The sequence below is a fragment of the Garra rufa genome, chromosome 10, assembly GCF_049309525.1.
Source record: "Garra rufa chromosome 10, GarRuf1.0, whole genome shotgun sequence".
Taxonomy (NCBI): Eukaryota; Metazoa; Chordata; class Actinopteri; order Cypriniformes; family Cyprinidae; genus Garra; species Garra rufa.
In genome coordinates this window covers 588,383-604,274 of record NC_133370.1, presented here as the reverse complement: position 1 = coordinate 604,274, position 15,892 = coordinate 588,383, and the positions used below count along the sequence as shown (strand labels likewise).

The following is a 15,892-nucleotide window of genomic DNA, read 5'->3' as shown; positions in this document are numbered from 1 at the left end:
AACTTAATAACCAAAGCAACATTTCTCATTTAGTTGTTTAGTATTTCATCTAATTTTCATCTATTTTATTTCAGCTTTAATTTAATGAGCATAAAGGTCTTTAATAGTTTTAGTCAACAATAATACCATCATAAACCTGTTTTTGTTTTGGTAGCAGTATTAGTGATGTTCAGTTTGATCTCCAGATGACGGTCATTTTTTATGACTTTCCAGCTTTATTTCTGCTGTGTGTTTGTCTGCTGGTTCTCTGAAGGTCTGTGGGTTTCTGTGGTGGTGATTTAGTTGAATGGTGATGTAATGAGCATCAGCGTCTCTGATCACGTGTGGCACGTCAGATCAAAGCGCGTCTCAGATGAAGTTTGTGTCGCGCTCCACGGCGGCCATCTTTGACACGCGGATCTTCCATTGCCGTCGGCTATCTGCGTTTGGCCCCGGGGCTGAACGAGGCGGCCCCGTTCATCCCGCACACATCAGCACTGACAGAGCGACGCCCCGTCAAACACACACACACACACACACACACACACACACACACACACACACACACACACACACACACACACACACACACGTCGAGCAGGAGCTTCTATTCTTCTCTCAGAAATAAAGCTGAATTAATGCAGAATAATAAGTGGCTGAAGAAGATCCTGCGTTTCCACAGTAACAGCAGCAAGACTAACATTACGGGTTCAGATGTGGAAATGTGCCGCCCGTCTGCAGGACTCTATTACACACATGCACACACAAACACACTCAAACGCTCACACTTATATTTACTTACACTTACTCACACACTCAATCACTTATAAACATTCACACTCACACGCACACACTCAAACACTCACACTTATACTCACACACGCACACATACTCAAATACTCATACTCACTCTCACTTACTCACCGAACACACACACACACACACACACACACACACACACACACACACACACACACACACACACACACACACACACACACACACACACACACATACACACACACACACACACACACACACACACACACTGGTTTACATGTTTTATGGGGACATTCCATAGGCGTAATGGTTTTTATACTGTACAAACCGTACTTTCTATCGCCCTACACCTACCCTACACCTAAACCTGGCCCTCACAGGAGATTGTGCACACTTTTACTTCATCAAAAAAACTCATTGTGTATGATTTATAAGCCTGTTTCCTCATGGGGACCTCAGAAATGTCCCCACAAGGTCAAAATCACACACACACACACACACACACACACACACACACACACACACACACACACACACACACACACACACACACACACTGGTTTACATGTTTTATGGGGACATTCCATAGGCGTAATGGTTTTTATACTGTACAAACCGTACTTTCTATCGCCCTAACCCTACCCTACACCTAAACCTGGCCCTCACAGGAGATTGTGCACACTTTTACTTCATCAAAAAAACTCATTGTGTATGATTTATAAGCCTGTTTCCTCATGGGGACCTCAGAAATGTCCCCACAAGGTCAAAATCTACTGGTATTCCTATCCTTTTGGTCCCCACAACATGATGAATACCAGTACACACACACACACACACACACACACACACACACATTCACTCAAACACTCACTTACACTCACACACACACACACACACACACACACTCAAACACTCACACTTATACTCACTCACACTTACACAAACACACACAGTCACACGCATACTCACACAAACACACTCACAAATACTCAAGTACTCACACTTACACTTATACTCACACAAACACTCACTCTCACACATACTCAAATACTTACACTCACTCACTTACTCACTCACACTTTCTGTAGGTGTAAGTTTTTTTTTACTGTACAAACTACAGGTGTTTTTACAATAGTTCTGCACATGTAGTGTTTAAAACACTGCTGTATTTGTTGTGTACACGTGTGATACCACTGTGTACACTACAGTGTCTAGACAAAGAAACACTAAAGAACAAACAGAGCTGAAAGTGCATATCATAGGTTAAGGATGTCTGTGAAGTAAATGTTTTCTGTTTAATACAATATTGTGCATAAATGCAGTATTGACATCTATATAGCTTAGTGCTGTAAATAAAACATCTTACACTATCAGAGCTTTGTGAAATCGATGTCTTTGAGTAGTTGATGCATGGACCTTGGATATTTTTCTTTAACTTTCTATAAATGTATAGAGGAACATTTCATACCTCAGATATTGTCTCTGGTACATGATGTTTTTATCACATTTTTAATTGTGGTGTGACAAAAGCTTCATTTTATGAGCATTTTATGAAAAATATTTTTAACTGTTGCTGTTTAAATAGTTAGATGCAGTAGATGCGTGTCGCACCACAGGACACATTCAGAAAGGAAACGCCACTGATTTCCGCTGGAGTGAGCATGTAAACACGTACATGCACTGATTTTCATAAATGAGGAGGTTAATTTCCTGTGGAGTGACAGTGTGTGATTTTAAATCTCATTATTTGTGTGTGGTTCGTTCATGATTTCTATAGTGTATTAGTATTACACACTCCTCTCTATGTCTCTGGTTCATCTGTTATCAGCACAGAGCTCCAGTGAGGCCCTGATTTGCCCTTCGACCTCTGAACTCCGAGTATGAGATCAGCTGTTAATGAACTTCCCCTCTCACCTGCGCTGACTCTCATTGGCTTAAATAATTTATCACATGATATTTCATCTCCAAACTGAGATCGCCTTTACCCAGCATGCCTTGGGGCAGTGATGCATTAGCATGCAGCACCACAGCTCATTCAGGTAATCTCAAAGAATTCATCCTGTATGAACAATTTCAGAGACGTAACCATGAAATTGACGCTTTAGACTAAATGCAAGCGAGGTTATTGATGCACACACAAACATATAATATACTAAATAAAAACATCCCCAAAAAATTAAATATTATAGCTTATACAGATATATTTGCTTTTATTTACATTTGAAGAAAAAGTGGCATGTCCAAAATGATTCATACCCTTTGCAAACTGTCACAGTCTATGGGAAAATCCAAAGTTCTATACCATTCCAAATAATCTAAGCTGTTCTAAAGCATCCTAATTACCCTGATTCATTGGGAACAGCTGTTTTAATCAACTCAACAGGTGAAAAACAGAAGCTCTCTGCTGTTGGTTTGTGGACAGTCATGGCTAAGACAAAGGAGCTCACTGAGGACCTGCGTCTGCGCATTGTGGCTGCTCACAAGTCAGGGAATGGCTATAAGACCATATCTAAAGGTTTTAAAGTTCCAGTGGCTACAGTGCAAAGTATTATTAAAAACTACAAGATGTTCCACATTGTGAAAAATCTCAGAGGACGTGGTTGGAAGCCAAAAGTGACACCTGTGCTGGCCAGGAGGATGAGAGAGAGTTCAAAAACAATCCAAGGATCACCACCAAGGCCATCCTAATGAATCTGGGCTCTGCTGGTGGCAACATCTCAAGGCAGACAGTCCAACAGACACTGCACACTGCTGGGTTCCACTTCTCCAGATAAGGCACTCAAAAGCCTGCTTGGCCTTTGCAAATGCTCATCTGGACAAAGCAATGCGATTCTGGTCTTCTGTTTTACCAGCAAAAAAAACAGCATTAACCAGCAAAGGGCCAGCATTAACCAGCAAAGGACCAACATAAACCAGCAAAAAAACAGCATTAACCAGCAAAGGACCAGCATTAACCAGCAAAGGACCAACATAAACCAGCAAAAAAACAGCATTAACCAGCAAAGGACCAACATAAACCAGCAAAAAAACAGCATTAACCAGCAAAGAACCAGCATTAACCAGCAAAGGACCAGCATTAACCAGCAAAGGACCAACATAAACCAGCAAAAAAACAGCATTAACCAGCAAAGGACCAACATAAACCAGCAAAAAAACAGCATTAACCAGCAAAGAACCAGCATAAACCAGCAAAGGACCAGCATTAACCAGCAAAGGACCAGCATAAACCAGCAAAAAAACAGCATTAACCAGCAAAGGACCGGCATTAACCAGCAAAGGACCAACATAAACCAGCAAAAAAACAGCATTAACCAGCAAAGGACCAGCATTAACCAGCAAAGGACCAACATAAACCAGCAAAAAAACAGCATTAACCAGCAAAGGACCAACATAAACCAGCAAAAAAACAGCATTAACCAGCAAAGAACCAGCATTAACCAGCAAAGGACCAGCATTAACCAGCAAAGGACCAACATAAACCAGCAAAAAAAACAGCATTAACCAGCAAAGGACCAGCATAAACCAGCAAAAAAACAGCATTAACCAGCAAAGAACCAGCATTAACCAGCAAAGGACCAGCATTAACCAGCAAAGGACCAACATAAACCAGCAAAAAAACAGCATTAACCAGCAAAGGACCAGCATTAACCAGCAAAGGACCAACATAAACCAGCAAAAAAACAGCATTAACCAGCAAAGGGCCAGCATTAACCAGCAAAGGACCAGCATTAACCAGCAAAGGACCAACATAAACCAGCAAAAAAAACAGCATTAACCAGCAAAGGGCCAGCATTAACCAGCAAAGAACCAGCATAAACCAGCAAAAAAACAGCATTAACCAGCAAAGAACCAGCATTAACCAGCAAAGAACCAGCATTAACCAGCAAAAAACAGCATTAACCAGCAAAGAACCAGCATTAACCAGCAAAAAAACAGCATTAACCAGCAAAAAAACAGCATTAACCAGCAAAGAACCAGCATTAACCAGCAAAGAACCAGCATTAACCAGCAAAAAAACAGCATTAACCAGCAAAGAACCAGCATAAACCAGCAAAAAAACAGCATTAACCAGCAAAGGGCCAGCATTAACCAGCAAAGGACCAGCATTAACCAGCAAAGGACCAACATAAACCAGCAAAAAAAACAGCATTAACCAGCAAAGGGCCAGCATTAACCAGCAAAGGACCAGCATTAACCAGCAAAGGACCAACATAAACCAGCAAAAAAAACAGCATTAACCAGCAAAGGGCCAGCATTAACCAGCATAAACCAGCAAAAAAACAGCATTAACCAGCAAAGAACCAGCATTAACCAGCAAAGAACCAGCATTAACCAGCAAAAAAACAGCATTAACCAGCAAAGAACCAGCATAAACCAGCAAAAAAACAGCATTAACCAGCAAAGAACCAGCATTAACCAGCAAAGAACCAGCATTAACCAGCAAAAAAACAGCATTAACCAGCAAAGAACCAGCATAAACCAGCAAAAAAACAGCATTAACCAGCAAAGGGCCAGCATTAACCAGCAAAGGACCAACATAAACCAGCAAAAAAACAGCATTAACCAGCAAAGAACCAGCATTAACCAGCAAAGGACCAGCATTAACCAGCAAAGGACCAACATAAACCAGCAAAAAAAACAGCATTAACCAGCAAAGGGCCAGCATTAACCAGCTAAAACCAGCATCCCAGCACCAAAACATACCCAACCAGCATATGCTGTTTTTTTCAACATGCTACTTTTTGTTCAAATGTAAATAAAAGATTAGTAATATTTTTTCCACAATGATGCCTCTTGTACATCGTCTAATTATCTTCTGGAAAACATCTGTGTCATTTCTAATAATAATAATAATAAAAAAAACACTTGCTGGTTGAATAAAAGTCAGAATTTGCCAGGGGTATGAATAATTTTGGGCTTGACTGTGTGTGTGTGTGTGTATATGTGTATATATATATATATGGCACAAATGATTGTGGTCATACTGTTGACATACTCTTCAGATTTACCACTCCAGAAAATAGCAGCTTGTTTTTAATGAGAAAGCGCAGGAAAGGGCAGCCGGTGTGGAAGTTTGTAATTTCATTAACTACAGTATATTTATATACCCAGCTTTTTATATTCACAGATAACCTTTTGCTAGCAAACCCAGACTTTATTACAGATTAGCGAACCCAAAGGTCAGATTAGCATCAGTCAACATTCAGCTAGCAGCTAGCCGCTCCTGTGTTTCAGTTCATGTGAAGTGTATGAAACACAAGCTCTGTTTACATCCGCTGTTGTGCGTGTTTTTGTCACGGTCGCTTAACATCGACGTTAGCCCTAGCGCTCCGGGGCTCCGGCGGCCCTTCCCGAAAAACTGACACAGGGAATTTCTCATGTTTGCCCTTTACATCCATACATGATTAAACAGCAAACATGAGCGTCTTTGAGCTCATTTATTCTGCTGTTTTCCTCCACTGGTGGAGAGTGTTGAGAGAGTAAAGCTCTGAGATGAAAGAGAGCTCCTGAGGAATGAGGTTATAGATCTGAGTGCCCAAATCTTCAGGAATGCTGCGGATTCAATAACCTTCCTCACACTCATCCTCAGTCTGTCAGATCTGGAACTGAAGCAGGTTTTATCAAACTACACTCTTTGTAGCAAATTATACTAAAGCTTTTTGTTAGGTAGCTCTGAAAACAAACGTCTCTTCTGCTCACCAAGGCTGCATTTATTTGATCAAAAATACTGTGAAAACTGTGAAATATTATTGCAATTTAAAATATCTATTTTCTCTGTTAAAATGTAATTTATTTCTGTGATCAAAGCTGAATTTTCAGCATCATTACTCCAGTCTTCAGTGTCACATGATCTTTCAGAAATCTAATACATAATTCTGATTAGTGTTACAAATAATGTGAGTTACGTAATTAGATTACTTTTTTCAAGTAACACATTACTTTCCATAAAAAGTAACTAAGTAACGGAATTAGTTACTTTTTTTAGAAAGTAACTCAATGTTGTAATGCATTACTTTTAAATGTAACTTTCTAATATGCTGATTTGCTGCTCAAGTAACATGTTCTGATTATCATCAGTGTTGAAAACAGTATGCTGAACCATATATTTTTGTGGAAACCATCATGCATTTTATTTTTCAGGATTTACAGATGAATAGAAAGTTCAAAAGAACATCACACTGCAAAAATGCTTTTCTTACTTAGATTTTTTGTCTTGTTTCCATATAAAATATCAAAAAATTCTTAAATCAAGAAGGACTTTCTAGCTGAGTAAAAATTATTTTCTTGTTTTCAGAAAAAACTAGTCAAAATTAAGTGCATTTTTGCTTGAAACAAGCAAAATAATCTTCCAATGGGGTAAGAAAAATAATCTTGTTTTATGTTTGAAATAAGACTTTTTTGCTTACCCCATTGGCGGATTACTTTGCTTGTTCTAAGCAAAAACTCACTTCATTTTGGCTTGTTTTTTTTATGAAAACAAGACAATAATTTTTACTTGGCTAGAAAATCCTTCTTGATTTAAGAATTTTTATATTTTGGCTGGAAACAAGACAGTAAGAAAGAAGTGCAGTGCATTTATTTGACATAGAAATCTTTTGTAATTATGAAAGTCTTTAATGTAACTTTTTATCACTGTAATGCATCCTTGATAATTGAAAGCATTATTTGTGTAGGTTGTAATATGTCCTGTGCACTAATGCAGTATTTTCTATCTCTGTCTCAGTGTGTATCAGGTGGTTGTTGAGGAGGAACGTCCTCGAAGGGCTCGCGGAGGTGAAGCGGAGATCCTGCGCTGTTATCCGGTGCCGGTTCACTATCATAACGCCACCGGGCTGAACTCACAGTACTACTACGGCGCTGAGTTCCCGTCCACAGCCGTCCCGTCGCCGCAGCCGTTCACCATCGGAGACAACCGGACCTACGGCGGATACTGGAACGCGCCGCTGCTGCCGCACAAGAGCTACAGCATCTACTATCAGGCCGTCAGCACCGCCAACGGGGTTCGAATCCTCTGTCATATGTTTATATTTACATGCATTTTCATCAATATGAATGAATCCAATTTACATTCAGGCATTTATCCTAAGTAACTTACAAATGAAGAATACAGCAAGTGATTATTTTGAGATTTATGTTTAGTAAACATTCTGTCTCATTCAGTGTTTGACCCTGGACCACAAAACCAGTCTTAAGTAGTACGGGTATATTTGTAGCAATAGCCAACAATACATCAAAGGGGTCAAAATTATCGATGTTCCATGAAGATATTTTGTACATTTCCTACCGTAAATATATCAAAACCTAATTTTTGATTAGTAATATGCATTTCTAAGAACTTCATTTGGACAACTTTAAAGGTGATTTTCTCTCAGATTCTTTTTGGCACCCTCAGATTCTAGATTTTTAAATAGTCATTTCACAACCAAATATCATCCTGTCCAAACAAACCATAAACATCAATGGAAAGCTTATTTATTTAGCTTTCATTTGAGGTACAAATCTCAATTTAAAAAAATTTAGCTTTATGACTGGTTTTGTGGTCCAGGGTCCAAAAAAGGGCTGTGGTGAACAAACACAAGGAATGTTTAATCCGTTGAGAAGATCATATTCAAGTGTTTAGGTGCTTCATTTATTCCTATCGATCGGGTTATCTCAGGTCTTGAAATTACATTCGTATCAAGCTCAATCATATCGACTGATGTGTTTACATGATGGCATTGTAATACAAATATGGATTATTTGGGTGCATATAAATGTAGCTACTGTAAGAGGAAACTGAGCTCAGAATGGACTTATATTCAGAATTGCATTTCCTTACCAGGCAGTTGCATTTATTTATGTGCCAAAGCCTGTATTTGCTTTCATTTGGTGCCTGTTCAAAAAAAAAAAAAAGTATTTTTTCTTGTTTTCCAGCACACATTTCTAACATCCTTAAATCAAGATGCATTTACTGGAGAAGCAAAATAACCTAATGATATTAAGTCTTGCTTTCTGAGAAATCAGTCAAAAGCTTATATGCTTAAAACAGGACAAATATTTGTCACTGAAGTAAGAAAAATAAATTGTACTACAAAGTAGCATGGGTATATTTGTAGCAATAGCCAACAATACATTGTATGGGTCAAAATTATCGATTTTTCTTTTGTGTCAAAAGTCATTAGGAAATGTTCCATGAAGATATTTTGTACATTTCCTACTGTAAATATATTAAAACTTAATTTTTGATTAGTAATATGCATTGCTTAGAACTCCTTTTGGACAACTTCAAAGGTGATTTTCTCAATATTTTGAATTTTTTGCACCCTCAGATTATAGATTTTTAAATAGTCATTTCTCGACCAAATATCATCCTGTCCAAACAAACCATAGACATCAATGGAAAGCTTATTTATTTAGCTTTCATATGAGGTATAATTCTCAATTAAAAAAAATGAGCTTTATGACTGGTTTTGTGGTCCAGGCTCATATATTATAAAAGGGCTGTGGTTAACAAACACAAGGAATGTTTAATCCGTTGAGAAGATCATATTCAAGTGTTTAGGTGCTTCATTTATTCCTATTGATCGGATTATCTCAGGTCTTGAAATTGCATTCGTATCAAGCTCAATCATATCGACTGATGTGTTTACAAGAAGGCTTTGCAATACAATTATGGATTATTTGGGTGCATGTAAATGTAGCTACTATAAGAGGAAACTGAGCTCAGAATGGACTTCACATATATTCAGTATTGCATTTCTGTACGTGCCAAAGCCAGTTTTTGCTTGCATTTGGTGCTTGTTCAACAAAAAAAAAGGTCTTTTTATCTTGTTTTCCAGCATGAATTTCGAAACATTCTTAAATCAAGATGCTTTTACTGGAGAAGCCAAATAACCTAATAATATTAAGTCTTGCTTTCTGAGAAACTAATCAAAATTAAATGAGTTTATATGCTTAAAACAGGGCAAATATTTGCCACTGAAGTCAGGAAAATAAATTTGTTTTTCCTTTGAATTAAGCTGATGTTTCTGATCCCATTAGCAGATATTTGCTCTTGTTTTAAGCATAACTTTTGATGCATTTTTCAGATAACATCATTATCTTAAGTCCTTTTGCCTCTTGAGTAAATGCATGTTGATTTAAGAAAGTTTAAAAACTGGAAAGCAAGACCAAATACTGTGTAACAAAATCTTTTACTGTATTTTCGGACGCTGTGGGAGAGAGGCGGCAGCGACGAACGCTTCAGATATTCACTTGTGGCTCTCCACAGAAGCGCTGTGGCAGAGTCGATGAGGGAGGTAATTGTGGGTAAGAAAGAGAGCAGAGGTGAAGAGAGTCCCTCCGGACGCCTCGACCTCGACCCGCGTCCTCAAAAACACAGGGAAGAGGCCGTCAGGGAACAGGTGCTGCTCTGAAAACACTTTGAGCATCAGAGCGATGTTTCTCGAAGGTTTTTGAGTGTCACACGTGATGAGAGACGGCCCGCGCACGCATTAACTCTCTTTGACTTAATGCATCTCGCTCTCTCTCACCTCTCGCCGTGCTTTTAAAGAAATCGTACTGTTCGGATTGACAGTAGCGCTGCTCTAAAAGGCTGTGGAAGAGCTGGCGGCTGTAATTGATGTCCTAATTGACTGAGGATCTCTGTTTTAGCCTCCCTGATGGATGCGGACGGGCACTTACTGAGACGGCCCTTGTATCTGTCTATTCAAGAGCTGTAATTCATTAAATCAGGCCTTTCAATGCCGTCAGGACGCTGGATGTGCTGCTAAATGCACATTTGTGTTTGCTTTTCTTTATAATAGCAGGACGAGTGTTTGTTTATATTGTTGTGAGTCTCGTTCAGCAAGTCAAAGGTCGTTCCTAGGCTCTAATGGACGGGTGAAGGTAGAAGTGTGTGTTTAAATGCCACAGTACAGCGTAAGACAAGCTGAAGATCAGAAAAACACTAGCCGTGATAAAACTAAAGCTTTTTAGGACTTGCTGGGAAACATAAAAGGTGCTGAGATGTTGATGTAGGGTGTGACAGTTGCTACACAGCAAAAAAAAAATCCTCCTCTTAATAAGTGTTTGTGTCTGATTTTCCATTTAAAATATCTAAATTTTCTTATAACAAGAACTGACTGCATAAGATATTAAGAATTTTTTCCCACTTTTTTATAAAACAAGTGAACAAATCTGCCAGTTCAGTGAGACAAAGTACATGTGCAATAAAAGATACAGGCAATGAAAAGAAGTCTTGATATCTTATGCAGTTTTGCCGTTTTCATGCATTTTGTGGGGAATCAAGTCAAAATGGCTGTGTAAAATTAATTAAGAACCCTCATTTGCAGGTTTTCTGTGTGATTTCTGTGATATTTCTGGGACATTAAGGTTTATAGGCAGTTGCTAGCACATTGTTACACTGTTGCACATGTTCTAGGGTGTTGCTAGATTGTTCTGGATGGGTGTAAGGGTGTTGCACAGGTTCTGATGGTTGCTAGGGCGTTGCTAGGTTGTTCCGGATGCATGCTATTAAGTTGCTAAGGCATTGTTACACTGGACAGATTCTGGTGGTTGCTAAGGTGTTACTAGGTTGTTCTGAAAAAATGCTATGAAGTTGATAGGGCATTGTTACACTGTTGCAAAGGTTCTGGTGGTTGCTAGGGTGTTGCTAAGTTGTTCTGAATGGGTACGAGGGTGTTGTAACGGTTGTGGTGGTTGCTAGGGTGTTGCTAGGTTGTTTTGAAAACATGTTATGAAGTTGCTAGGACATTGTTACACTTGCACTGGTTCTGGTGATTGCTAGGGTGTTGCTAGGTTGTTCTGAAAGCATGCTATGAAGTTGATAGGGCATTTGTTACACTTGCACAGGTTCTGGTGATTGCTAGGGTGTTGCTAGGTTGTTCTGAAAACATGTTATGAAGTTGCTAGGGCATTGTTACACTGTTGCACAGGTTTTAGTGATTGCTAGGTTGTTACTAGGTTGATCTGAAAGCATGCTGTGGAGTTGATAGGCCATTTGTTACACTGTTGCACAGGTTCTGGTGGTTGTTAGGTTTTTGCACAAATTTTGGTGGTTGCTAGGGTGTTGTTAGGTTGTTCTGAATGCATACTATTAGGTTGCTAGGGCACTGTTGAACTGTTGCACGGGTTGTGGTGGTTGCTAGGGTGTTGCAAGGCTGTTCTGAATGGGCAGTTGCTATGGCACTGCTAGACTGTTGCACAGGTTCTGGTGGTTGCCAGGGCGTTGCACAGATTTTGGTGGTTGCTAGGCTGTTGTTAGGTTGTTCTAAATGCATGCTATAAAGTAGCTATGGCAGTGTTGAACTGTTGCACCGGTGGTTGCTAGGTTGTTTTATATGGTACTAGGAAGTAGTTAGGAGATTGTTTTGAAAGCATGTTATGAAGTTAATAGGGCATTGTTACACTGTTGCACAGGTTCTGGATGGGTGCTAGGCAGTTGTTAGGGCATTGTTAGAGTTTTACATAGGTTCTGGTGGTTGCTAGTGTGTTGCTAGGTTGTTCTGAATGGGTGCTAGGCAGTTGTTAGGACATTGTTAGACATGTTCTGGTGGTTGCAAGGCTGTTCTTTATGGGTGATATGACATTGCTAGACTGTTGCACAGATTCTGGTGGTTACTAGGGTGTTGCTAGGCATTTCAAGGTGTGCTCAGTGGTTACTAATGAGTTGCTAGGTGTTTTATGGTCGTTTAGAAGGGCTCAAAGCATTGTGGTTAGATGTATATCGAAAGCTCTAGCAGGAGCTTTCAGTCTTTTGAAACACTGTTTATGTGCAATAACAGTATGCTGGCTTTGATAAACTGGAGAGCACAGCAGTCAGCGTATTAAAAAGAACAGCAGTAATAAAGCAGAACAAGGTGCGTAGTTGGTGTTTGTGTAGCTGAAGACTGATGTCAGACGTTAGTTTGATTACAGGCGGTAAAGCAAGTCGTGCTCCAGGTGCTCGTACTGATCGCTCACATACAGCATTCGGCTGAAATGCAGTTTTAATGCCGCAGCTGCTTAGCAGGCATAGAAAATATATCAGCATATACATCACTGGAGTCATGCAGCAGCAGAACCAGTTACTGAACTGTTTTCACTCTGCTGACAAGAGTAAAATGTCATTTACTACTGTAGGAAACACTGGAGCAATTTATGATGATAAATATCTCAGTGTATCAATCCAAATAATCAATAAATCAATCATAATTAATTTTGTAGCACATTTAAAATAGCACATGTTGGCCAAAGTAAATTATTATTTGTTCAATGTTTGATATTTTTGTATGTATTTTTTTGTTTTTCAGGAGACCAAAATCGACTGTGTCCGTGTAGCTACCAAAGGTAGGTATTCTAATTTATGCAAGCAGACATTGAAAATGTAATTAATTTTACACATAACATTGCGCATGTAACATGGTGCTGTTAGTGTAGCCTAATTCGGTTTCTGAAAAGGTTTGTATGCACTTGTCCAATGTTATTAACCTTGTAAATATGGAAATAAGAGCATTAACCTGGGGTTAATTACTAACCCAGGTTAAAGTAAGAGCAATGTGAAATGAGAGACCAGATTACCCAGGATTATAAGCGTGTCTGAATATGGAGTTCTGCATGCTTCTGCCTTTGTGTGTCTGTTGTGCAGGTTTTCAGTAACTGCTTGTTTTCTTCTCTTTCTCCTGTTTGTTTCTCCTCTCTCACACAAACACACTGGTTCTCTCTGTCTTTCTGCATGCGTGTGGATCTTGTTCTTGCAGCTGCAATTTTAGTGACGCAGCTCACCACTCCTTACGTTCGCATCGCTCCGGCCGCTGGAGACAATCAGCTAACAGGTCAGAAACTCACTCACTCACTGCATGAGTGTGTGGATGAACTTAAGAGTCTGACTCTAACATAATCTTAGCAGAGATAAAGCGCTGATGACATCATTTTGTACATGTTTTTGACCAGTCATATTCTCTCAGTGTTATTTTAGTGTTGTTGACAGGTATTATTAATCTTTGTATTTTTTTTTGTATTGTAAATCTTTATCTTATTTAGGTTTTCCATCTTAGAATTTTGTTTTGTTTTTATTAGCTTTTTAATATTTAGAGTTAAAGGTTGTTCCAGAGGAGATTTTGGATTTCTGTTTTCATCAATCCATAAGTTAAAATCCACAACTCCATAAGAAAATACTGTCATCAGAAACACATTTCTACAATGTTTTTAGGAGTAAAATGTTGTATGAATCAGTGTGAATGATTTATGATCAAAACCCTCAGCAAAAACATTCAGAATGTAATTAAAAAACAAAGCTGCAAGTTTTTATGTATGTAAATGCTGCTGAAGTGAGAGACATTTTCAAAAATGTGCAATTTTACAGGAGTAAAACGACGTAGAAATCAGTGTGAATAAAATATGAACAAACCCCTCAGTAAAATCCTTCAGAATATAGTTTGGAATAAAACTCTAAGTTTTAGTGTATGTAAGTGCTGCTGAAGTGTAGATAAAACTAATTACCTTTGAAAATTAGCATTTTTTTTACCATGTTTCTAGGAATAAAATGTTGTATAAACCAGTGTAAACCATATATGAACAAATCCCTTAGTAAAAACCTTCAGAATATAGATGGGAATGAAACTGTAAGTTTTGGTGTATGTAAGTGCTGCTGAAGTGTAGATAAAAACTTATTACCTTCAGAAATTTGCACTTTTACTATGTTTCAAGGGGTAAAAATGTTGTATAAACCAGTGTGAATCATATATAAACAAACCCTTCAGTAAAAACCTTCAGAATATATATAGGAATAAAACTGTAAGTTTTGGTGTATGTAAGTGTTGCTGAAGTGTAGAGAAAGACTCATTAACTTCAGAAATTTGCATTTTTACTATGTTTCTAGGTGTAAAAATGTTGTATAAACCAGTGTGAATCATATATAAACAAACCCTTCAGTAAAAACCTTCAGAAAATATATAGGAATAAAACTGAAAGTTTTGGTGTATGTAAGTGCTGCTGAAGTGTAGATAAAACTCATTACCTTCAAAAATGTAAATTTTTACCTTGTTTCTAGGAATAAAAATGTTGTATAAACCAGTGTGAATCATATATAAACAAACCCTTCAGTAAAAACCTTCACAATATATATAGGAATAAATCTGTAAGTTTTGGTGTATGTAAGTGCTGCTGAAGTGTAGATAAAACTCATTACCTTCAAAAATGTGCAATTTTACCATATTTCTATGAGCAATTGTTGTATAAAGCTGTGTGAATCATATATGAAGAAACCCCTCAGTAAAAACCTTTAAAATATAGATAGGAATAAAACTGTAAGTTTTGGTGTATGTAAGTGTTGCTGAAGTGTAGATAAAAACTCATTACCTTCAAAAATGTACAGTTTTACCATGTTTTTAGGAATAAAATGTTGTATAAACCAGTGTGAATCATATATGAACAAACCCCTCAGTAAAAACCTTCGCAATATAAATAAAACTGTAAGTGTTGCTAAAGTGGAGATAAAAACTTTTAGATATACAAATTGTAACCATAACTGAAATATATAGACGCAAACAGATAAAGTGCACTAAAATAAACACTTAATGTGTACTTTCATTGTTTTCTTTCCACTGAATGAAGACATGTTATGTGAGCAAAATAGTGTATAGTCTTGCCTCAAACTATCTTCTGTATGACCTTTGACCTTTGGTTGATCTCAGGTGCGGCGACACACAAACCCAATGCGGTTGAGCCGGAGAAACAGACCGACCATACAGTAAAAATCGCCGGCGTCATCGCAGGAATACTGCTCTTTGTCATCATCTTCCTCGGCGTTGTGCTGCTCATGAAGAAACGGTAAGAACCTCAACTCACACAAACTAAAAAAGATCAGTTACACTGATTTCACTGCGGTAAAGGCTGACGACACACATCAGAAAATGGCATTAACCAAAGTTTGGACACACATGACTATGTTAAGAACTTTTAATCTAAATATCTCTGCTTAAATGTATTACACTCAAAACATATTTAGGCCTTTATTGCGTTTGAATTTTCTAATTATTTGGATTACACAGTTTTAACATAATCACTTAAATCTGATTCTTGTTGATATTTCTTCTTTTTTGGAATTCAGTGTTTTATCTGTAGTTTGTTAAAGCTAATACAAATACATGAAAATAATTAAATGAAATTCAAA

At 38.1% G+C, this 15,892-nt stretch overlaps 1 protein-coding gene across 1 annotated transcript in view; it reads left to right on the top strand.

The window, feature by feature from the left end:
- LOC141343773 (receptor-type tyrosine-protein phosphatase mu-like) overlaps positions 1–15,892 on the top strand; it is a 107,517-nt gene that overhangs the window by 58,591 nt on the left and 33,034 nt on the right. Inside the window, exons 9-12 of the mRNA XM_073848416.1 lie at positions 7,484–7,760; positions 13,032–13,068; positions 13,479–13,553; positions 15,414–15,549. Coding sequence (XP_073704517.1) covers positions 7,484–7,760; positions 13,032–13,068; positions 13,479–13,553; positions 15,414–15,549 — 525 coding nt within the window. The remainder of the gene's footprint in view (positions 1–7,483; positions 7,761–13,031; positions 13,069–13,478; positions 13,554–15,413; positions 15,550–15,892) is intronic.